Source organism: Phragmites australis, chromosome 12 (assembly GCF_958298935.1).
Source record: "Phragmites australis chromosome 12, lpPhrAust1.1, whole genome shotgun sequence".
NCBI lineage: Eukaryota > Viridiplantae > Streptophyta > Magnoliopsida > Poales > Poaceae > Phragmites > Phragmites australis.
In genome coordinates, this window is record NC_084932.1 from 405,873 (window position 1) to 431,418 (window position 25,546).

At 46.0% G+C, this 25,546-nt stretch overlaps 2 protein-coding genes across 4 annotated transcripts; one reads left to right on the plus strand and one right to left on the minus strand.

Moving 5' to 3' along the window:
- Window positions 1–1,543: 1,543 nt before the first annotated feature.
- On the minus strand, window positions 1,544–7,941 carry LOC133887489 (uncharacterized). 3 transcript variants are annotated; one of them, XM_062327464.1, is made up of 13 exons: window positions 7,691–7,941; window positions 7,410–7,470; window positions 7,044–7,199; window positions 6,712–6,968; window positions 6,549–6,617; window positions 6,256–6,394; window positions 5,994–6,085; window positions 5,276–5,434; window positions 3,934–4,627; window positions 3,480–3,840; window positions 3,295–3,406; window positions 2,673–2,753; window positions 1,544–2,500 (listed from the first exon to the last, which is right to left on the minus strand). In XM_062327464.1, exons 2-13 carry the CDS (start codon window positions 7,468–7,470, stop codon window positions 2,420–2,422), a joined length of 2,262 nt encoding a protein of 753 aa, XP_062183448.1. In that variant the 5' UTR covers window positions 7,691–7,941; the 3' UTR covers window positions 1,544–2,419. The 3 variants fall into 3 exon arrangements, with proteins under 3 accessions (XP_062183448.1, XP_062183446.1, XP_062183447.1); XM_062327462.1 differs by having other exon boundaries at window positions 3,480–4,627; XM_062327463.1 differs by lacking the exon at window positions 7,410–7,470 and having other exon boundaries at window positions 3,480–4,627.
- A 10,258-nt stretch (window positions 7,942–18,199) lies between these two features.
- LOC133886783 (protein argonaute 2-like) lies at window positions 18,200–23,251 on the plus strand. Its single transcript, XM_062326618.1, has 3 exons — window positions 18,200–18,673; window positions 20,231–21,383; window positions 21,471–23,251. Exons 1-3 carry the CDS (start codon window positions 18,256–18,258, stop codon window positions 22,918–22,920), a joined length of 3,021 nt encoding a protein of 1,006 aa, XP_062182602.1. The 5' UTR covers window positions 18,200–18,255; the 3' UTR covers window positions 22,921–23,251.
- Window positions 23,252–25,546: the final 2,295 nt, after the last annotated feature.

A 25,546-nucleotide genomic window follows, 5' to 3' on the forward strand; every position in this document is an offset into this window, starting at 1 on the left:
ATCTCTACTACTACTTGAATTGAGAAGGGTTGAGTCAGAACGCTTGTAAAGCATCTACATGATTTCCATACATTATATAACAAGCATCTGGGTAACCATAAACATGTTCTTGACATTCGAGTCCAAGTTGAGTAAATCTTAGATTTTCGGCTGTAAAATACAACATACATACCAAGCCATGGATCTATACATAGGAAAATGATCAAGTTTCAATATTTGGAAGATGACAGTGTAATAGGTAAGGAGTGCCCCATCGGATGGGCCCACGCTACCATGTGTCAACCAGTGGATGAATACCCTTAAAACCACAGCCTTACCTTACGACCAAGACAGGATTTCGTCGACCAGCCCCCTGATGGTGTACAAAACCCAAGGCAGATACTCACCTAAACGGTCGAATCACATTTAATGACATTCACTTAAGTAGTTTTCTTCCCTAGGCACTCCCTTTCAGCGAGCAATGCATGGGCAGGTGAGTGTGCAGTGTGACAATGTTCTGTGGATGGGACAGGGCTTACAGGACGACTAGAGCAAGATGGGCATGCCTATCCCCGGTCATAAGGAGCTAGGAGTAGTTGGTTTCATCAGGTGTAGATCTGCCATAGTGTTTGGCACGGTCCGTTTATATACTTTTCTTTTTCCCCTATTATATAAAAGGGAAGGACTTGGTTTGTAATGGACATTTGATAACAAGTTCATCCAAACTATAAGAAAATAAACAGGACATAAGGTTATTATCTCACGGGAGGTTTGAAACTGGATAAATCCATGTGTTATTGTATCCCTTCGATCCAACCGCAAGAAACATAGATCAACGCGTCCATCGACATGTATACCCCAAATTCATTGTCAAGTATTATCCCCCGATAGGAGCACAAAGTACATCTAGCTATCCAACATCCTCATTTTCTAATGTGACCTCTATCATCGGCCATTTCATAATATTGGTAGAGAAACAAATTGTGTAATAAAAAAATACTCAGTTGTGCCTTAGTTATTTGTCCCAAAATTTAAATGTGATATTATTGATACTAGGGTTTAGGCAATTCGCTAGACCTAAATCCAAATACCACACAATATCATGTTTAAATTTGACTGGACACTACCATTATTGGCAGTTAAAAAAAACCCTAAACCATCTAAAATTTAACTAAAATTGCTATAAGAGGCAACTAGTCCACTGAAATCTTAAAATTAAAAGTCGCTGTCGGCAAGAGAGTAGAGTAGGTAAAATAGCTACAGTACCTTGATAATCCTATTCCAGTACAAGAGCTGCTTTCGTCGTTTAGATTGGAGGGGGAGTGAATCCACGTCATCCTCTACACGACAGTGATATCGGCGCTCGTCGCCGCCGGGGACATGGAACGCCGTGCTGGACGAGATGGCAGCAGCCGGGGTTCCCGCCAACCGGGTCACCTACAACGTCCTGCTCAAGGGCTACTGCCAGCAGCTGCAGATCACCAAGTCCAGGGACCTCTTCGAGGAGATCACCCTCATGGACGGGTGCGTGCTCAGGGACGACAGCGCGGGCGCGCTGGCCTTCTTCAACGAGATGCGGTCGCGCCGTCCACGGTGAGCTACACGACGCTGATGAAGGCGTTGGCGGCATCGGGGCAGCCGAAGGTGTTGGAGGAGATGGAGAGGGACCCGAGGGTGAGGGTGGAAGAGTACTGCCGGCCGGCTGGGGCTGCTGGAGAGGATGAAGGAGCGCGGGGTGCAGCCTGGCCAAGGGCATCGCCGTGGCACGGAAGCCGGGGGAGGCGTTGGTGCTGTGGAACGAGGCGGAGGAGGCCGACGAGGAGCTGCTGGAGATGGTGGCGTGCATGGAGGAGATCCAAGGGCATCGCGCCCAACAAGACCAAGTACAAGAAGAGGTACATCGAGATGCACTCGAGGATGTTCACCAGCAAGCACGCCTCGCAGGCGCGGCAGGACTGCCGCCGGGAGCGCAAGCGCTCGGCGGAGGCCTTCAACTTCTGGCTCGGCCTGTCCAACTCCTACTACGGCAGCGAGTGGCTGGCGGATTGATACAGACGACGACCCGACCTGATGCTGATGCTGATGCTGAACCACCAATCTCTACTAGTAGGAGTAATAGTAATATTCCGCAGTCAAGTCAGCATTGCATACAAAATTTTGGCAAATTCAAACTCACAAAAAGGGCTTTTCTTTATTGTGTTGTTGTTTACCAAGTGTTTGCTTGGGGCGTGATCTGAACAGTATGTTACAATTAAAAAGAGGAGAATGCATGGTGAGATCAACAAGCTAGGCTGCAGAACTACAAGGCAGTCAAGTTAGCTAGGACGAAATGAGAATCAGTGGCAGATAACAAGACTCCGTGTTCAGCTCTGAGTCTCTGCTGACCTTATGCGCCGTGGCTGTACCGCGACAGACAGAATGTGAAGGCCAAGAACTGCAGTTAAGGGGTACCAGATGTTGGGACGCTTTTGGAGTACTTAGTACAGTCAAATGGTCCGACATCTTGGGCTTTCCGTTTAACCTGCAGGGAGAGATAAAAGCTGTTGCATTATACACTGAACGACTCGTAAGAGAATGCATGTTCCTCAGTTAATTAAGCTACTTTCGGTCTTGGTTGCCTTCCTGAACAATAAAGCACCACTCGATGCATGTTTGAGAAACTGTATCTCAAATTTGCAATTACAGGGGCATACCGGTGACCATGGACTGGATTCTGGAGTAGTTTTGTCAGGAGGAGAATTTTGCACAGCGCCAGTCTTCTGTTCGAGAACTTCCTGACAAAAATATGTTAATAACACTCAGGTGTAGAGCTCAGAATCAAAATTCCAGAAATGGAACTTGCAAGTTGCAACAGGTTACTAGTTATATTCCTTTCTCGGCTGTTTGGGCAAAATAGAAGGAACAAAATGGTTGGTGCACTAGATTATCTTATTCTAACAGCTTATCCGTCCAGTTACTTGTTTGTAAATATTGTTGCTGATTGCCCTGATGTTCAACAGTAACTGTATATGCAGCATACACCAGGAGATATGGCAATGCAGGGCCTAAATTCACTAGCACCAGGATAATGAATTAGTGTCTGGGCATAAAAAACATGCAACAAGCACCCAAATATACAAAGCGAAAGCTGAATTGCGCTGTCTGTACTAAAGAATTGCATGGACATAGCGTGTTTGCAACTTATAAAATAAAGGGGGGAAACACAATAGACTACAGTTGTACACGACAGTATGTACTTTTAGGTCAGAAAACCATATCGACTATTTACTAATCAAAATGTGAAGTCTGAAAGTCACTTATGTCAAGTGAACTGACCTGCCCACGAGCCTCCATGACAGCAAGCCATTCTTCTGTAAATGGTACCAAGTTTTTCAGATGATCTTTAAGGATAGTATTTGTTCGTGATCTGTCCAGTGCTTTAGTCTTTCTGTAAAAGATGAGAATGAAACACTATCAATGTCAATAAACTGTATGCAGTCAAATATTTGATGCAGACTTACTCCATAAGTGATGCACCCTCTAGAGCTGACAACTTGTTTGTGTCAAGCACCATTTTGTCTTCTATGTCCGGTTCTACTGATAAAACAGGTCGTCTCTCCACACAAGGCATAGGTGCTTCATGTTTCATAGGAGAACAATCTGTGCTCCTACAATTGTGGTTATGCTCACACCCGACATGTAACAACAGGGTCTCCTTTACAACTAATGCATTGTTTATTTCAAGCTCCATTCCACCGTCAGTATTTTGTTCTTCTGATGAAGGAGGTTTAGATTCATTCTGCAAAGAATCATTCAAATCTGTATTCCTGTCAGCTAAAGCAGGTGTTTCATGACTTGAACTACCACAACGTGGCACCTGATCTGCACATATTGTAGATTCCACTGATTCCATTAGAGTAGAACATTCAGTATTCAGGTGATTGCTGGAATCAAAATCTCGCAAGAAATCAAGACCTGTAGTACAATTGTTGCCTTCAGACAAAGAAACTGCAACCAAGTCAATTGCTGCACTGGAACCACTGTCTGACTTGCTTTGACAATTGAGATCATTAGATGTGCATACTCGAGAGGCAATGCGAGAGGGTGACAATTTACTCCCCACAATAGGTTTGGTTGAGGAGCTAATAGCTTTAAGAGAGCAGGAATCCTCAACAGGTTCGATGGTTGAGGAACAAATAGATTTAAGATAGTAGGAATTCTCAATAGGCTCAATATCTTTGATAATGCCACTTCCTTCTACATGTGATGTGTCATTGTACACGATTGGCACGCAATTTCTGGCACCATCGTTCTTTTCTGAACTCAATGGCTGTGGAGTAGCTCCACTTCCAGCCAATAAGCAATCAACCTCTGGCCTTTCTTGATTATTTGCATTTCCAGATTTTACTGAGTATATAGTAATAACTTTTGACAAGGGTTCCTTTTCTGGACCCACCAAGGTGTTGGGATTGCTCTCTCTAGTTACAGGTAGAACAAGACTGGAAGCAGTGGTGCAATTGGTTGACAGCGGCTTTGTTTGACAGAGTCCGCTTTTTAGATCATCAGGCTGCTTATATCTGGGAGGTTTTACAACTGATGAAGTATTTCCAGCAAAGCACGTCCCCGCATTTCTTTTAGCAGCATCGCCATGTGACACATGAGCATTTTCCTGAAATGGTCAGTCAAACATTGAGGTTTTGACAAAAGAGCCCCTTCAAGAAAATAAAAATCAAATGACAAGTACAAAACTAACAGATTGCAAGTTAAAGAATGAGACATTTGGAATAACAAAGCCTTTGTCCCAAGCAAGTTGGGGTAGACTAGAGATGAAACCCACAAGATCTAACTAAAAAGATGATGAGAAAACAATAATGATAATAAAGGTACTAGCAATAGTAAAAAAAGTAATAAGAAACAGAATTTCGTAACAAATAACAGACATATTTAATTCTGGCTACACCAAAATGAAACTAAATGAAGTGTTTGTAGGATGGACATCCCTTCTTTTCAAACAACTTCCATATCATATCATGTGCAGTTATACATTACTATGTAATATTTAATGATTAAATATTCCCATACATATGCAGGGAACTAGTTTCCAAAGCTTGATTAAACGCGAGCAAGAACTTAGTACAGAATCACGCATCTATCTATGGCTCAAAATAGCTGTAAAAAAATCATCTTATTTTCATACCGCACAGAAAATAAAAAACAACACCAGTGCACTAAACCACGATAAAAAAAGACGTTTATTCTGAAAATGTAGAAGTATATCATCACAGGTGATTTGGTATGGAAGAACGTAACAGACTACCTGAGTGAAAAACCCAACTGACGGTGAAGGCATTCGAAGTGCTGATGGCTTAGCAAAAGTTGATGCAGTGATACCAAAGGAACTGGAGGGGCTGATTTGTGGATTTTTGCATTTCACAGAACCATAGGCGTCTTCATGTTTGGCAGTAACAGCAGGAACCTGCAAAAATTAATAAATTTGTTTAGGAACATTGTCAATTACTGACAAAGAATGCAGGCAGATTTGCCAAATGGGGATGCAAACCATATTATGTTAGAGTAAATCCTTGTGTGTAGTTAGGTTAATTTTTTTTTTTTTTTGCTGTTGGTACTGTAGCAACAGTCATCGGTCCCGTTGTTTTTGCTGTAAATAGGGCAACACCCCCATATACACACCTTTGGATGATGAGCTCAGAGAAGCAGTAGAGGCTGTAGAACTATAGTTTTTTGGGTGTTTAAAAAAACATTAGAAGTGGCTGACATCGATCATCTAATAGTAGATATTGCTAGCAGCTATAGGCTTTTGGGTGTTTGAATAAAACATCAGAAGTTGCTGCCAGCGAGAAAACTCCTGTAGTAAACTATTAGCAGCTTTAGGCTTTTGGGTGTTTGAATAAAACATCAAAAGTTGCTGGCAATGTTCAGTGTGTGCTCGCGTGTTCTCGCAGGATCAATTCCAACATATTATGCAACAAAATGACAAATTGAATATATAACTGATAACTAATGCTAGCACTCACCACATCCTTCTCTATGCTAGGTCCAGAAGATATAGAATCGATCTTCAATTTAGACGGCAGTCCAGGTACTCTATGAACTTGCTCAGCTTTAACTGAAAATAGCAGTATATTGAATCAGACAGCTAGTAATAACGCACGAATGCCAAAAGCTATGTCAAATAAACAGATTCTATCACTGGGAGCCTGCAAGGTCGAGTAAAAGGAAATGCCTGAGTTCACAGGAAACAAAGTTTCTTTAGAAAGGCCATATGCACTAGATTACCTGGAGCTAAATTTTTGTTTGATTTTGAAACAGTTGTCATAGATGAGGTACTTCTCAGGACCATAGGAAGAGAAGGTTGAGGCTTCTTCGGTATTCTTGACAACTGAGCTGTAGAAGATGAGTTTGGTACTTTCTTCTGTGTATAACAAAGTTAAGACTAACAGCATTTGTAGTTATGACTTATGAGACTAAAACGTGTAACGACAGTATAGACTGAGAAGTCAGCCCTACAGTCGTCAAGAAAAAAACTAAGGCCTGCCCAATCCTGTCCTGCCTAAAACTTGACAAGGATATGTAGATCCTGCTGGTACTCGTGGTATGCGATTCTGGATACTTCTTGCAGAACTTCTATTTTGTGTTCCCTGCAATTAGTTGGCCAGAACATAGCAATGTTGCTGGATGATTCTAATTAATGCGTCCATAACAAGTAAAGAATGTGCTGAGTGATGAACTGACCACAGATTCTTTCCATTCATTTCTCTGAGGTGTTTTCGCTGAAGAGAACAATTTCCTTCCCTTGTTTTCTGCGCTTCGTTGTTTTGCAGGCAATTTTCCATGTGAGTTCTCTGTGACTTCCTTCGGTACATATGCATTACCATATCTCCCAGACCGACACAATGGGGACGTTACACCAGTGACCCCTGGGCTAGGGCTCCCATTTGCCATCAGTTGGGAGCCAGTGAGCACAGAAAGCTCCGAATTATCCAAAACACCTACAAAGTTCACCGATGTTGTTGAGCCAGATCAAGCCCAAACTGCAGCGTAGAGTTGGCAAAGAATTAATGTACCTTGTTCAGTGAAGAAAGCAGGGTTCCAGGCAATGCTTTTCCTCAAGTTGAAACCTGCAGGCTTCTTCTTCCTCTTTGTAGAGGCAGACCCCTCTTTCCGCAAGGTTGGGCCATCCAAGAAAGTGTCTCCATCTTCAGCGATATTCTCTTTGTTGCCTGTGTTGATGAGCGGCAACGAGTATGTTTAAGATTAAGATTAGAATTGATATCCCTGAATTCATGGCTGGATGGTGTAAGGTGTACATAACCCATTCAGCCAAACTTTTAAGCTACCAGTGGGAGCAAAAGAGCACCCCAATTATTGGCAACTAAAACTAAGCAAAACCTTGCTATTTGCACTAACGGTGGCGGGGAAGCAGACGTCACCTGGGTCTCCTCCTCCTCCCACTGGATTGGATACCCGAATCAAATTGCAAGCCCCAGGCATCTTCCCGGTCCCAGGAAACCAAGGCCACGAGTCAGCAGCCCGGAAGAGATTAAGCGCCAGTCACTCAGAGAAATGGCAAACGCGCACATAATTGCGAAAACATTTCGGAATAATTTGCAACAGGACTGACGGCTAGAGCAGGAAAACCTAGCAAACGAGGGGCATGGAGAGAGAGAGAGAGAGAGAGAGAGAGAGAGAGAGAGAGAGAGAGAGGCCTCACCGGATCCGGCGGCAGCGGCGGGGAAGGGGCACGGCGACGCCATGCGCGGATCTCAGACTCGGTTGGGATTTTGGAATCCCGGAGGCGGCGAGAGGAGATGGGGATCTGAATTGCTCCAATTTCCTTTTTTTTTTAAGTTTTGGCTTGATTCGTTTGAAGAAGCGGGAAGTGCGGTTTTGGGAGCAATTGAGCATTGACCGTCTGATCCACATCAAACTACAATACTATTCCTCTTCCTCCGGTTCACACAAGATGACAGTGTTTTTTTTTTTTTCAAGGAAAGATCTATTAACCAGAACCAGAAGTCATACAGTCGACATGAATAAGATTTGCTACTACACTTTCCTCTTGCCCTACCCATGTACCAAAAGTACCATGGGTCCTGGCATAATTCGCTAATTCATGACTAACTTTATTCTGACTACGGTCAACTTTCCTAATCTCCAGACTACTTTGCCCGGTGACCATGCGCTTCACCTCCCTAACCATATGGGCGAATTCTAAGCAATCATCCTCATGAGATGTGGCTAACTTAATAATATTGACACAATCAGTCTCCACAATGATTGGTGACGAAGTAGAATGTAACGCCAACTCGATGCCTTCCTTGATAGCCATAAGCTCAGCCTCCAAAGGTTCTGTGCAATGCAGAAGGGGTATGCAGGCTGTGACAATCCCTTTGCCGTTACTATCGCGCAGCACCATGCCAATACCAGCACCTCCGTCCTGAACAGCAAAGGAGCCATCCACGTTGAGCTTAAGCCATCCAGGCGGCAGCCGAATCCACCCCTTGGGCACTAAATCCTTCCATCCATTGTCGCGCTTCAGTCTTCGAGCTTCCTCCAAAGAGAGTCCGAGAACATGTTTCCCCTTCTCCACAGCCGGATATGGGACTTGCTCGATCAGAACCAAGGATTGGGCATAGCTTTCCAGGAATCTCCGGGACGTCTCCACTGGTGGCATCGGCTTGTTGTGCACCAGCTCATTCCGAACATGCCAAAGACGCCATAAAAGCATAAGCAAATGCATACGCTCTGTATTAGACATATACTCCAGTAATGCAAGCAACCATTGCGTACCTGACAATTGTAACTCCTCCGGCGTGGGTAGATGCCAAACTTTGCGCATAGCATTCCACAGGTTCTGGGCACTAGGACATCGGCACAGGGCATGAAAAACATCCTCCTTCTCCATCCCACACACAGAACAAGTATCTTCTAAATCCAGCCGACGTCGTCATTTGTTCTCCCTCGTAGCCAAAGTATTGGTAGCAGCCTTCCATGCAAAGATGTGAATTTTTTGAGGCACTGGGCACTTCCAAATACAATCCCAAGCTGGACAAACCCCATCTGGGCGTGTGCTCGAAGCCTCACCACCAGCCCTGCACCGCTGTAGATTGACAGCCAGCTTATATGCACTTCTAACGGTAAATATACCATTTTTCTCGTAGTGCCACGCCAGAAAGTCTTCCCCAGCATGTCCTGCGGTTTTGATACTTAGAATGTCAGTTATATCTAAATGAAGGAACGTTTGAGTTACCTTCCAAACATCCCAATCTCCGTTGGCGTCCAAAAGAGCTGACACCCGCTTAATCCTGCAATTACCTTGATGACTAATGACCTTACGGGTAGTATCTCTCGGGATCCATGGATCTCTCCAAATTCTTATCTGATTACCATTCCCCACCCGCCAAATCAGACCTTGCTTCAAAAAATCCAAGCCATATTCAATAGCGTGCCACATGGGCGAGGCCTTTCCAACAAAAACAGTATCTCCCAAGCACCCATTCGGATAGTAGCGTGCCTTTAGTACCCTTGCACAAAGGCTATCTGGCCGCTAAATAAGTCTCCAGGCTTGGCGTGCAAGCAAGGCCTGATTGAAAAGCTTCATATCCCTAAAGCCCATTCCACCTCTACTCTTTGAAGTTGTCAATCTGTTCCATGAGATCCAGTGAGTTTTCCTTTTCCCATTTTCCACACTCCACCAGAAATCCCGTATCAATTTGGTAAGGTCCTCCAACACCGCCTCAGGGAGTTTGAACACACCCATAACATACACCGGAATTGCCTGAGCCACTGCTTTAATCATAATTTCCTTCCCCCCACTAGATAAAAAATTATCACCTCATTGGATTAGCCTTTTGCTCAACTGTGCTTGCAAGCTCTGAAAGTTTCCTTTTTTCATACGGCCCTCTGGTGTAGGTAGACCCAAGTATCTAGCATCAAAAGACTCATGTACAGAGCCCAGGATGTTCTTTATCGATTCCTGCCTATCCACCGGGCAGGCATCTCCGAACATGATGGAGCATTTGGTCGGGTTGATGAGCTGCCCCGTGCCCCTCGCATAACTGTCCAGCACTCTTTTGATATTGGTCGCCTGATAGTCACTAGCTTTGAAGAATAATAAGGTGTCATCCGCAAACAAAAGATGAGAAATCCCCGGCGCATTGTGGCACACTCGAACGGGAGAAATGCTCCCCCTCTCCACTTCAGCCTTAATCAATGAAGACAACCCATCAGCCACAAAGAGGAATAGAAAAGGAGAAAGCGGGTCACCTTGGCGAAGTCCTCGAGTTGGAACAAATGCATCCAATACAGCTCCATTGAATTTTATAGAATATCTCACCGAGGTCACGCAAGTCATAATCCATTTGACCTAACGGCAAGCGAAGCTTATTTTAAGCATCGCTTGTTCCAAGAAAGACCAGTCAACCCAGTCATAAGCCTTCGACAAGTCCAACTTATAAGCACAGAAGGACCTTTCTGGCTGCTTTGTGTTGCGCATATGGTGGACACATTCAAAGGCCACCAAGGCATTATCTGTGATCATGCGCCCCTGCACAAATGCACTCTGATTTGGCGAGATGATTTCATCTAGCAATGGCCTCAACCTGTTAACCAGACATTTGGACACAATTTTATAAAGGACATTGCATAAGCTAATAGGCCGGAAGTCTCTGAGCTCGATAGGGTTGTCAACTTTTGGAATCAACACAATGGAGGTATTATTGACCCCCTCCGACATTACCCTTGTCTCAAAAAATCTCTTCACAGCATGTATTATATCTTTCTTTACTATACCCCAATTTCTTTGGAAAAACCTCGCAGGAAAACCATCCGGTCCCGGGGCCTTAATCGGCCCTATCTGGAATAGGGCGTCAGCTATCTCCTCACTTGAGAAATCCCTGCACAGTGAAGTGTTCATCTCCCCTGTAACCTTTACCTCAATTAACTGGACTATATCATTTGGGTCAATCGAGGGATCCTTCATATACAACTCTTTGAAGTAGGAGACAGCCATCCTTTCCATCACAGTTTGAGCTGTCTGAACATTCCCATTAATATCACACAATTTGGTTATTCTATTCTTACGAGCTCTCCAGATCGCTTTGTTATGAAAAAACTTTGTATTCCTATCACCCTCTTTTAACCAGTTGATCCTAGATCTTTGCATCCAAAGCATTTCTTCTCTATACAGGAGCTCATTCATTTGATCTTGCACTCTTCTAATCTCTTTCCTGTCCGCTGAAACTGAATGCAACTCAGCCAACCTAGCTCTCAACTGTCCAATCTGTTTTCCCACCTTCCCAAATTTTCTCCTCCCCCACGCCTGCAAGGTATCCATAACCTTCCCCATTTCTTTGTTAATCTGTCCCAGATCCATTTTCTGACCAGTATCCCTCCATGCATTTGCTATTATCTCTGGAAGCTCATCATCCCTTTCCCACATAATTTCATAGTGTCGACTTTTGCTATTATTTGCAGCCGACCTTTCCTGTTTCAGCCGAACCAAAATAGGGCAATAGGGCAATGATCTGAGCAAGGAGATACAAGATGTATAACAGAAGCATCACTGTAAATATCTCTCCATGAATCATCTGCAACTGCCCTATCCAATCTAACCTTAACATTCCTACATCCATCTCTGTTGTTGTCATATGTATATGGGGACCCTTCAAAACCCAAATCCCCGAGTTCACACATCTGAAGAGCATTCCGAAACAATTGCATCTGGTGCTCGAACCTTAAGATAATTGAAGCATGCTCAAATTGCCAAAGGGCTTCGTTAAAATCTCCCACTACCAACCAAGGAAGGTTGGAACTCTGCTTAATGTCACACAACAAAGACCACATACGGTGACGGTTCTCAGTTCTAGGTTCCCCATATACACAAGTAATATGCCATAAAGGAGCATCATGAAAGGCACGGACATACGCATCAATATATCTTTCATTCATACCTTTTACTTCCACATATACTTGCTCATGCCAAAACAGCCCTAATCCACCACTACGACCATCACAATCGACTCCAACAAAACCTTTCAGCCCTAGCCTACTACGTAACCGACGAACCTTAATACACTTCTGTCTAGTTTCACAAAGGAAGACTAATTGGGGATTATTAGCTTTAACTAAAGCCACCAAATCACGAACTGTCGAGGCGTTCCCAATGCCTCGACAGTTCCAGCTTAAGCAATTCATTTCTCCTGACGGAGCACCCCCACGTGCTCCATCAGTTTACCAGTAGCCCCGGGACTGGTCGCTTCCTTACCCTCCATACTAGGCATAGCATCTTCCCACATCTCCATGTCTGTCAAAACCTCCTTGCCCGTTGGATTTAACTTCTTCTTCTTCAGTGCACCTCCTTTGGATGCATTTTTTGGTTTCACCACTAAAGCCATAGCTGGATTGGGCTCTCGTGGTTCCTTCTGATCTGTAGTTCTTTTACAGCGTGATTGACCCTCATCTTTGGCCTCAGATGAACCATGAGACTCCAGAGATGATCCGATATCCTTCAGTGTCGGAATCATCTCATTTGAGGTCAGGGGGTGGTCTGCTGATGGTCCAGCTAGCAAGGGATGACCTGTTGTATAGTCCGCCCCAGCTGAAGCTCCAAACTGCCTGGGCGATGTATGAAACCCTGCCTTAGCCAACCGGACATTGATTTGGGTCTGCAGGATATCCTTTTTGTCAACCAGCATTTTATCTACTTGCTCTGACAGCTCTTTGTCAATCTGCGAGTTGCCCATTTGCTCATTAGCTTCAAAATCATCTGTAACCCCCACACGGATAGGACTATCTACCTTCCCACCTTGTGTGCGGCCACCCCTACTCCTGAGTGAGGAAGAGTCTGCACTACCCGCGCGAGAAAAGGGAAGCTGGCAGCGGACTGTTGGAGATATCTCAGCCTTCACATAACTAGTCCACCTCTCAAATTGTTTGCAAGGTGAGCACCTCAATTCTGCCGAATAACGAAACATTGTATCCCTTTTTTCTGGTTTCTCACATTCCTTGTCCGAATGGCCCATAAAGCCACAATGAAAACAGAAGTATGGCACACGTTCATATCTGAGGTCAAAATTCCTTATCACCCCTTTGCCTTGGAACTTGACTTTTATTGGTAGCTTAACCCTGAGAGCCTTGTCAACTGGGAGTTCCACCCTGACCCTCAAGAAATCATGCTTGTTCCGTCCACTTTCCTCCACATCTACTTCCAACACCCTCCCCAGCATCTGGCCGAGAGTTTGGCCAGCACGCTGACACATCATCCCAAGAGGTAAATCGTAAATACGCACCCAAACTGGGATGGCATTAAGTGGAATCTCTGACGGGCTCGTGAAGCCATCAAAACCAGCAACGATAAGAGCGTCACCCCTGTGAATCCATGGCCCTCCCTTCAGCACAAAATTAAAGTCTCCTTCCGACCCGAAAGTGATGATGAAAAGATTATCCTTTAGGACCTTGAAACTGAAGTCCGCACGCAATTGCCAAGCACGCTTCATATCATCAAACAAAGCCGATGGGTTTGGGCGTTTCAACGAGTAGAATCTCGCAAGAACTGTCCACTGACCTGCCGCACGAGCATCTTCTTCATCAATTACGAACTCCACAACCTCTTCATCCTTTTCTTCAGCCTCAATTTCAGGATGGGAACTTGTGCCTGCATCGATGCTAAATCCTTCCTTATGCTTCTCTAGCCGCCCATGAGCCAATTCCTCACCATGTTCCTGCGCCGAGGTTCCAGTTAGGGAGACCAAAGCATTCGCTGGCACCATCTCCTTCCCGGACGAAGACACCTGCGAGGGCTTTATTGTGCAATCGCTGAAGGACGTCGGGTGGGCGATTTCCTCACCGGAAATCCCTTTGTCACCCCAATCCTCAACAGAAAGCACGGATTCAGCACCTACAGAGGACGTCGAGATGCCCGGGATGAAGATGAGATTACCAATCGCCTGGGCACGAAGCTTTGGGGGAAGGCGAACACCACCTGGAAGGGATTTGTGATCTGAACTCCCCGGCCGTCTTCCCTTGCTTATATGGTCCTCGGTTATCTGCTCTAAACCTGATCGGAGGCGAACTCGAGGACTTTCAGAGCTTGCCAATTCCATCGTGATCTTCAGGGATTCCTCCTTCAAATCGGCCCCCTATCTGCAGGTTCTTCTTTATCTCGAACTCCCCCTGGTGGGGGAGGCCACTCCGAAATCCCCACAAACTTCTTTCGCATCCAAACCACGAGATCAGGCGGATAGGCCCCAGATGCATCCCTAAGGAATAGACTCATCACCTCAGAGGCCAATACCGATGGCGGATTGGAGACGAGCTCCATCCAGACTTCCATCCAGCGCACGAATCCAAACTTCCTTCCAACCCATAAGTTGGGAACGAACTCCATCCTTTCATTGATAACAGAAGAACAGATCCTAGAGGCATCCCCAAGGGAAAGACTTAATTCTTCAGGGACTGACACCACCCTCAGATCAGAGATGGCTTCTATCCAGACTCCCATCCAGCGCGCGACGTCAGCGGCGCCGCCCGGTTGCCCAGGCGCCACCAGCCCTAGCCGCCACCTATTCATCTCCGCTTGAGACTCCTGTTTCTTCCCCGGTCTTTATCTAGTTTGATCACTTTTGGGAGAGTTCAAGATGACAGTGTTTCTTGATTCTCTCGAGAAATTCTTCAATGTAAGTCATAGCAAAATTTCATCTTGGGCATCGACATGTTCATCCAATTGACACAATATGAGATAATGTTGCTTGATTCTCCCTTGAAACGGACAATGTAACGTGAGCTATTACTAGCGTGTATGGGCCGCAAGGAGATAACAAGAAACTCGCCTTCCTACAAGAAGTCTAAGACAATTGCAACCACACCTCAAGAGAGATGGCTTGTTCTTAGAGATTTTAACCTTATCTATCAAGCAGCTAATAAGAGTAACACTAACCTAAATAGGATGCTGATGAACACCTTCAAAGCAACTCTAGACGACATGTACTTAAAGGAACTTAATTTGAAAGGACGCCAATTCACATGGAGCAATGAGCAAGTTAACCCAACACATACGTGGATAGATCGAGTGTTCTACACAACGGAATGGGAGCTCCTCTTCCCCACATGCTTCCTGTAGTCCTTATCGACCATGATGTTCGACCACAGCCCATTGCTCCTGCAAGGTGGGCTCGCCCAAGCTGCCTCATGCAAATTTTGCTTCAAGGACTTTTGGGTCCATATGGAGGGCTTCCACGAGACCATTCAAGTAGCTTGGAACAAACCAATGTTTGTCACACAAATTATGAAAATGCCTCCACACCAAAATGGGGCATGTAGCCAAAGCCATCAAACAATGGTGTAAAACAAAAATTGGAAACACCATACTGCAATTGGCCATTGCCAAAGAAGTTATCTTGAGACTAGATGCGGCCCAAGAGGAAAGGAAACTCACTCAAGAGGAAATTGATCTACGCGAAAATCTCAAGACCAGATGTGTTGGGCTGGCCCTTATTGAGAAGGCTCGCATCAGACAACGCTCACGTTTGACATCCATACGCCTTGGGGATGCAAACACCAAATTCTTCCAGTTACGTGTCAACTCCCAAATGAGAAAGAACTACATACAATGCCTCCAAACTCCGACTGGGCTAGCTTATTCCCACGATAACAAGGAGAAGGCAATCTGCGAACACTTCCGTCAGCACATCAACTCTACCCATTCACGGCCCATCACTTTTGATTGGCACACCATTGGATATTAGCCACAGAACCTATCCTCTCTCGAGGAGCCGTTCACCCAAGAGCAATTTGGTCAATGCCAACCAACAAGGCACCCGGGCATGATGGCTTCATAGCGCTTTCCTTCAAGGAATGTTGGGAGATAAGAAAAGAGGATGTAACAGCTGCTTTCAACCAGCTGTACAACATGAACGCGCGTAGCTTTGACCTACTTAACTCAGCACACATTATTCTCCTTCCCAAAAAGACAGATGGTATGAAAGTTGGAGACTACATGCCCATAAGTTTGATACACAACATCACCAAAATTTTCTCTAAGCTACTAGCAAATAGGCTCACCCCTCGCTTGGACGACATAGTCTCTTCTTGTCAAAGCACCTTCATCAAAAAGCGTTGCATCCAGGACAACTTCTTGTATACCCAAAACATTGTTCGAAGGTTCCACAAAACAAAGACCCCCTCTCTCTTCATGAAGCTTGACATCCAAAAGGCATTCGACACCATCAACTAGACCTACATGCACGAAGTGCTACAGTCTATTGGCTTTGGCCCTCGCTAGCGCGAATGGATTTCAATCCTTTTTGGCACTGCCTCTTCCAAAACCATTCTAAACGGCCAATTTTACTATCACTTGGAACTACTGAACAAAACCATTCAGTAGTGTGTCAGTAGTATTAGTAGTTGTTAGCAGTTCCTAGCAGTATCAGTAGTTTATTCGGTAGTGTCAGCAATTTTTGTTCAGTAGTTTTGTTCAGTAGTTCCAAGTCATAGTAAAATTGTTCAGTAGTAGTTTTTAGTAGTACTAGTAGTTTGTTCAGTGGTGCCAGTAATTTTTGTTCAGTAGTTGTTAGTAGTTTCAAGTAATTCAGTAGCTTCAGTAGCGGAGGCGGGCGGAGGAGGATGAGAGCGTGGCAACCAAGGGTGGCGCGGCAACCGAGGGTGGGGCGTGGCTGCACGCAGTTGCGGGGTGGGAGCGACATGTGGTGAGCGCGGGTGGGGGTAGGGGCGACACGTGGCGTGCATGGATTGAGGGTTGGGTGGGTGCCAGTAATTCTACAACTATAGTGTAGAATAGCATTCTACACATAGGACCTAACCCACCCAAACGAACCCCCTCCAGCCCACCCGCACCACACCCCCACCAACCTAACATAGCCCAGCGAACCCCCACGCACGCCATGTGTCCCTGCCTTGCCCCACCCCACACCCACCACGTGTCGCCCCCGCTCGGACCCCACCAGTCCCGTGTCCCCATCACGCGCTCGGCCTGGCGTGACCAGACCCCACCTGCCATGTGTCCCTGCTCTGCGTGCTCGGCCTCACGTGCTTGGACCTACGCCCGCCTCGCACATAACTACTGACCACTGGCGCATGAAACAGTTACTGCCAACTACTGAACAAAATGACTAACACTACTGAACAAACTATTAATGCTACTGGCAACTACTGACACAAACTACTGAATAATTTTACTATAACTTTGAGCTAATAAACAACTATTGAACAAAACTACTGATACTATTGAACAAACTAGTAATACTACTAGCAACTACTAACACTACTGACACAAACTACTGAAACAATATTACTATAACTTAGAACTACTGAATACTACCAGTGACTACAAACACTACTAAACAATTTTTCGACTGAACAGTTACTGACATAACTACTAACAACTATTGAAACATTCGAATCATAGAAAAAATATTGAAGTATTATTAGATGATAACTACTGAAGAATTATAGAATGAAAACTATTGAATAAGTACTGTGCTAGGTGGCAGCACAGATGCACGTGGGGACACGTGTGTGGCGCGGGGCGCGTGCCACCGCGCGAGACACGGGGCCGTGAAACACGTCGCGGCGCGAGCACGCGAGGCACGGAACCGTGAGACACAGCGCGGCGCGGGGCATGCCCCTCGCGGGATGCGGGCGTGCGGGCTGTGCGACACGTGGGCTGCTTTGTTGGGCCAGCTGTGTAGTTAGTTGGTTAGACTCGATGATGTAGAATAATATACTATACTATAAGTGTAGTATAGCACTTTCCTAAGGCCTTTCATATGTGGGAAAGGAAAATAATCTTGCAAGGTACAGAAGGTAGAATAAGTGGAAGGAAATTAACAGAGAAACAACTCTGGAACCTCTTAACCTATGCCATCACCCTATATACATGATATCATTATTAGCATTTATTCTAGAAAGGATAATGGAAGTATGTTGCAGATGACAACAAATAATTTTGAACCATGCAACGGATCTGACTCCACGCGGCAACATCCCTGTACGGAGTCCACAACGACTTGACTTGCATTGACTCGCCGATTCCAATTCTACCCCTGCAAACACCCGCATATTACCCTCGGCCGAACGTCCGCATAGTGGCATACCATCCGCTAACCCTCGAGGGGGCAAAACCGTCATTGCGGTCGCCACGCACCTAGTAATAGTATAACTACCGCTCTCCCACCCCGCCTGCCCTTTAGCTAAAGTACTAGCCCTAGAAACCAATCTGCTCCAAAATCCAAAACCCTCACCGTTTGATCGATCGCTGCGATGGACTACGAGCACGGCGGTGGGGCGCGAGGCCGCGGGAGGGGTCGCGGTGGCGGGCGTAGGGGAGGCGGCTACGGGCCTCGCGGAGGAGGGGGCTACGGGCATGACGGAAGCGGTGAGGGTGGAGGAGAAGGAGGAGGCTACAACGGGACCCGTGGAGGCGGAGGCTACCACGGGTCTCGCGGAGGCGGAGAAGGAGGGGGCTATGGCGCGGGCGGGCGCGGTGGGCGTGGCCCTGGCGGTGGCGGTGGACACGCGTACGTGTCAAGCGGTGGGCGTGGCGGGAACGCGTGGGCGACGTCGGGGAGAGGCCGCGGAGGCGGCCCAGGGGAGTACGTCCCGGTGAGGGCGCCTGCGCAGGCGACCACGGCGAGGGGGATCGCGACCGAGGATGCGGCGAGCTCGTCGGGGTCCGTCGGTAAGTGCTTTTCCGGATTTACTCGCACGAATTGTGCAGCTTCGTACATTACTTTCTTCGTGATGTTCGAAACCTGCTAAGGCGGTTTCCTGATGGTTGATTGCCCTGCTCCGATTGATTTCTCTGGGTCGAGGCGGTGCGTTTCGCTATGTTGGTTGATGGTACGGTTAGGCCAGTGGCGGATCCAGCCCAGGCTAGGGAGGGGTGCTGGGCCTTTTGCTCTTCAGCATTTTGGGTTGGGCCCGTGCTATGTGAGAGGAATTTTTAAAAAAATTCTGAATTTTCTCCTTTATTTCTCTGTGCTTCGTGGGCTGGGCCCGTGCTGCAGCCCCCCAGCACGGGCCCTGAATCCGCCCCTGGGTTAGGCACTGCTTATGTTGTGCAATTACGGACTTGTGCTTGCAATTTCCGCGTGCTCATTCTCATCAGGGGTTACCATTTGCGTTCTCTCGGTGCGAGATTAGTCCGTGATTGTTAGTGTTGTGCGATGAATTAGTTTCTAGAATTAAATATGTTCCAGATGCATCTGTGTTGTAGATGAGATGGGTGCTCCGGGTTTGCGAATAGAGATATAGAGATTCAAACAAGGAACATCTCTCTGTATGATAAGGTCATTTTTGTGAATTGGATGGATGCATTAGGTAGCACCATAGCAGTCATTGATTAGCCTTATGCACTTACAGGCTACAGCTTGTATACATAAGAATCTTTTGTTCCTTAGCTCGAGAAGGTCACAGTGAGGGAGGTGTGGCGATGAGCACGTACCCAAAAAAAAAACACTTTACACCTTTTGCAAACTTTATCCTACCCCACCATTTTGAGATCAGAATTGATCATTCGAGATGAACAGAACGTGAGAAATTAGAGAACAAAACCAATGTAGCTAGCATTGGAGGTTAATATTTTTTAGTTTTGCTATTTTTCAAGTGCTTGAAACTTGGCTTCCAATCACAACTGAGAAAAATAAGTTGGTTTCAAACACTTGAAAAAATAGTCACCCTCTTTTCTGGTTTGCCAGCTTCATTTCGAAGATCCAGGGTATATCATTTAATTCTCGTATCCTTAGATAGGAAACGTATTGAGAAAGCACTCAGAACTATTGCCGGTGAAAATTCAGGGCTCTGTGTCTTAAGCGCTGAACAATTCACCTTTCTCTTTTTTTCGCTTTTTCTTGGTAGTGTGTTATTCTATAAGTATGCTAGGCAGTTGTCAATATAAATTGAGTCATGCTATATTTTGGAGAGCGAATAGATGAGAGAAGTTGCACTGGGGCAGAGTTTACATTTTTGGAGTAATGGAACAAATAAAGATATGATTTGTGGAGGAGAATTTCCTACCTAAAACTGAATCGTTTTCTATATTTACTCCAGCATTTTAATTGGTAAATTGTGCATGGTACATTTACTCCAGCATTTTAATCTGGGCAATAGTTTCTAAGGAGATACTATAGTGTGTTTAACTGTATAACCTTTTTTTCTTGAACATCATGAAATATTACTGTTTTTCTCATGTAAGCTTGACGTTTGCTGTTTCTAACTGCTCTTCCTTTCCCCGTAGAACGCATTGTCTCCAGTGATTTGGCCAGAGTAGAACCACTAGCATCGCCACCAGTTGCCACATCTCCTGTTGCCACACGAGTGGCAATGCGAAGACCTGATGGTGGAGGCTCATCATTTCAGGCCAAGGTCAGACTTTTGGTGAACCATTTCATTGTCAACTACCGAGAGGCGTCAACCATTTTTCACTACGACATAAACATCAAGCTTGATCAAGCTTCCCCTAAGACTTCAAGCAAGGAGCTCTCCAAGGCAGAATTTCTTTCTGCCAAGGATGAGCTCTTCAAGGACAACAGCTTTCGGTTGCTTTCTTCATATGTTGCTTATGATGGCGGAAGAAATCTATTCACTTCAGCTCAACTGCCAGAAGGTTTATTCCGTGTGAGAGTTCGGTCACGGACCTATATTGTATCAGTGGAGTTCAGGAAGCAGCTGGCGTTAAGCCAACTCTCAGAGTTACCTGTGCCTAGAGAGGTCTTGCAGGGTCTTGATGTCATTGTGCGTGAGGCCTCACGCTGGCGCAAGATTATCCTTGGTAAGGGATTTTACTCACAGGACAGTGGTCAAGACATCGGGAAGGGTGTTGTAGCTCTGAAAGGAACCCAACAGACACTTAAATACACTCAGCAAGGGCTGATCCTATGCGTAGACTATTCAGTTATGCCATTTTACCAAGCTGGGCCAGTGCTAGATCTTGTTGAGAAATTAGTGAGGCCCCTAGATTACAGGACACCACTGAAAAAGTGGCAAAAGGAAAATTTGGAGTCTGAGCTTAAAGGCCGACGTGTAACTGTGATTCACCGAAGGACAAATCAAAAGTACACTGTTCAAGGCTTGACAGACTTGCCTGCCAGTCAGATTACCTTTGTGGATGCTGAATCCGGGCAAAAAAAGAGGCTAGTTGATTATTATGCTCAACAGTATAGCAAGGTGATTGAGTATCAGATGCTCCCATGCTTGGATTTGAGCAAGAGCAAGGACAAACCAAATTATGTGCCAATTGAGCTTTGCACTCTTATTGAAGGGCAGAGGTATCCAAAGGCAAACTTGGATAAGAACTCCGATAGAATACTGAAAGAGAAGGCCCTAATCCCTGCATTTAGGCGTAAGGAGGAGATTCTGGACTTGGTGAATGCTACAGATGGACCTTGCAGGTAACTGACCGTTGTGTTTCCTTTTCATTTAGATGTGAGAAATAACTGATGTTTATTATCGAATACTAATTATCATTTCATTTCCAGGGGAGAAATAGCCCAGCGATTTGGGATTTCCTTGGATGTTCAAATGACAAAAGTCATGGGTAGGATCCTTCCTCCACCCAACCTAAAACTCGGCACCTCCAACGGCCAGACCTGCAAATTCAGTATTGATCAGTCCTGCCAGTGGAACCTTGTGAAGAAGAGACTAGTAGAAGGCCGGGATCTTCAGTGCTGGGGCATTGTCGACTTCAGTGCACGGTCATCTCACTCCAGGCAGGAGCCCCTCAATGGAAACATGTTTCTTGAAAAGATCGTGAGGAAGTGCCGTGACCTTGGCATTCAGATGAAACCTGAACCATGTTTTGTGCACCTGTCAGAAATGGCAGTGCTATCTGATCCCAGCATGCTATACGAGGAGCTAAACAAAGCGAAGCAGGCTGCAGTGAACAAGAAGCAGAGGCTGCAGCTACTCTTCTGCCCAATGTCTGAGCAGCATCCAGGGTACAAGACACTGAAGCTGGTCTGCGAGACGCAGCTGGGGATCCTGACCCAGTGTTTCCTGAGCCCCCTCGCGAACAAGCCGCAGGGCCAGGACCAGTACATGACCAACCTTGCTCTCAAGATCAATGGAAAGCTTGGGGGCAGCAACGTACAGCTGTTCGACGCGCTCCCACGGGTCAGCGGCGTGCCTTTCATGTTCATCGGCGCTGACGTGAACCACCCGTCGCCCGGGAATGTGGAGAGCCCGTCCATAGCAGCCGTGGTCGCGTCCATCGACCCTGGCGCCAGCAAGTACGTGCCAAGAATCCACGCCCAGCCGCACCGCTGCGAGGTGATCAAGCAACTCGGTGAGATCTGCCGGGAGCTTATCGGCGTCTACGAGAAGCAGAACGGCGTGAAGCCGCAGAAGATCATCTACTTCCGTGACGGCGTGAGCGACGGGCAATTCGAAATGGTCCTCAACGAGGAGCTGGCGGACATGGAGAAGGCGATCAAGGTGAACGGCTACGCGCCGACCATCACCGTCATCGTGGCCAAGAAGCGGCATAACACGCGCCTGTTCCCCAAGGACAGGAATGAGCCGCAGACCAGGAACGGCAACGTGCCGCCAGGCACGGTGGTGGACACCGGCGTGGTCGACCCGTCGGCGTACGACTTCTACCTGTGCAGCCACAACGGGCTGCTGGGGACGAGCCGGCCGACGCACTACTACAGCCTGATGGACGAGCACGGGTTCGGGTCGGACGATCTGCAGAAGCTGGTGTACAACCTATGCTTCGTGTTCGCGCGGTGCACCAAGCCGGTGTCGCTGGTGACGCCTGTGTACTACGCCGACCTCGCGGCGTACCGCGGCAGGCTCTACTATGAGGGCATGATGTCGTCCCAGCCCCGGAGGAGCGGGTCGGCATCTTCCTCATCCACGGGGGATTTTGAAGTCGGGAGCTTTCCGAGGCTGCACAAGGATCTGGAGGACAACATGTTCTTTATCTGACACCAGCTTTTCACCGGTGTCGTGGAGCATGGTCTGGTAAAATTCTTACGGCAGCGCAATGTCGCATGTTTTCAACTCTGGTTTCTCGCTGGTGGTGTCGTTTTGTGTGTGTATTGTTAGTTCTTACTGCATTTGAGTGAAGGACACGGGTCTAACCATACCATAGGTGTTTGTTTCTGTCACCCCTTTTTCAGTCTGATGGTCTGGTCTATAGCCTTTATTTTTGACAAAACTCATGTTGAGTAGTACTACGCTACAATTTATAGAGTTTGTTACTGAAGACACTGTGTGGCAGTAGATCAACAAGGAGAAGGGTTCAGTTTTTGAGTTCTGAAGATACTGTTGTACATCACTGCGTCGCCTTTTCCTTCTGTGACATAGACATTGCAGGCTCCTGCAGGATAGCAGATGCGAGCTGAGACGCATCCGGCTCGAATTTTTTAGTTGCGAGTTGGACCCGGTCTGGTGGAGGGGGCGGAGTGGAGAAGCTACAGCCACCGCACCCAACACGCGCACAAAGTTGAAGAGGCTGCTAGCTCTTCCCGCTCGTGGCCGGCGAGGCAACGGCGAAGAGGCTCGACGGCATGACCGAGGAGCTCGCCGCCGCTACTGGTACCCCGTCCCTCCCTCCGGGTCCAAGCCCGCCCCTCGCCTTTTGGACTGTCCCCGGATTTTGTAGACATGTCTGAATCTGTCGTATGTGCGTGATCTTCAGATGATCTAACGAATCCGTCGTATGTCCGAATCTACCAGGCCCCTCGCTTCTTGGACAGGACAGGTCCCCTCTGGGCTGTGGCGTTCATTCTTAAATATTTACAAGGCATTGCTCCTTTGTTCTATATGATCAACGATGTAGTCACCTACCACAATTCATCCTGGTAATGCATAGTTGTTATCAAACAGGATTCCATGTTTCTTCCATCCTGTCTGATTCATGCCTTACCTATCTGCTAGGAAATTAAGCATATGCTGCACATACCATCGTGCACACCAACACAAAATCTACACTTATCTATATTTAATCTATACTTTTATAAAATACATGAATTGTGGTAGAACTGATTGATCTCCACCGTCCACCCAAATTGATCAAATAGTCGCCGTGTAAAGATTCTCTCCGTTCCTTCTTCCGAAAATACATTTAATCTTCCATTTTCGTCGTGCGTCGTCCCCTGCCCCCCACCCTGCGGTTCCTCAATTCACACGATTCCCTCCCGATCCCGTTGTTCCCTTCACCAAATCACGCTGCATAATTCCCCATCTGAAATCATGCCATCATTCCCCTCTCGATTCCTCAGTGACGTCGTTGCCCTCCCTTGAGCTAGCTCGCCCGTCATCGGGGCGGTGCTCCTGACATCCATCTCCGTCGGATTCGATCGTGTGGAGATGAGGGACGTGGCCTCGACGGTCATCTCTGGCCATGTGAAGATAGGGGACATCGTCGCTTTCTTCGATCGTGTAGAGGTGGGGGCGCCCCGTCCCCTCCACCAGCTGCACCGTCCCCGACCACTCAAGTGTTGTCGTCTCCTTTGACCACCTCTACTGCTCCTACGGATCCGGCACCCCCAAACCCGAGTACATAGTCCTCAACCCTCTCTCTGATGGTGTAGCAATGAATTGAGATAGAAATCCTAAGATCGTCAATTCCCAAATGGAAATCCTTCTCTTGTCATGGACACAGTTCATAAATCAGTAGCTGCCGTTAAAGTCTATACCAATGTCGCCATATTAAGGAGTAATGCACTTTAATCAGTATCAAGGCTAGACGTGAATAAAAAATCTCTACATTAGACCTATAGCATGTATCCATATTTTGTCAATTTTATTATTTCCTATGTCTACTTTGATTCACAAGGCTGGAAAAATAATTTCACTGTAATATACCATTTGTCTCTTGCTCAAATATTGTTTAAATACATTATTATTCTTGGTGCCTATATGATTAATGTGTATTAATGCCAGTATATGGTTCTATACTTGTATAATCATAGATTCACATATGTTTAATTGATGTTTGTTATTTTGTTTCATCTAAGTATCCGTGGACAAGTCATAAGGATACTTAGCATTATTTTGGATGTGAGTAAACTATCTTATTTTATGAAAAATTTTAGCTTCCATTACAATATTATTAATTTCATATATGTTACACATACACACTTACTAATAATATAAAAAGCACTAGTTGCTTCTTTCCGGTCCACTCCGTTTTGTCTACACAGAACAACCAGATTAATTTAATCAAACAGAGATCGATGTTATGCCATGTGTCCCATCTGACGGCTCAAAGCTTTCGGATCCATCGTTCCCCTCCCACTATAACAGTCGAATGCACACACCGATAACCACAATCAACATTAATGGCTTTAGTGAAGCATTAAACAGCTCAAATAAGATATTATTCCAATCAACATTAATGACCCTAATTAAGCATTAAATAATTCAAATAAAATATTACTCCCTCTGATTGCAAATATAGATCGTTTTAGCTTTCTCAATCATTCTCTAAATATAAATCATTCTCGAACTTTTATGCATTTTTTCTCTTTTATTCTTTTTTACCCTTGTTTAATAAATAATATCACTCTCACAAATGAATAAGTTATCTTTTCCAATACAGAATAAA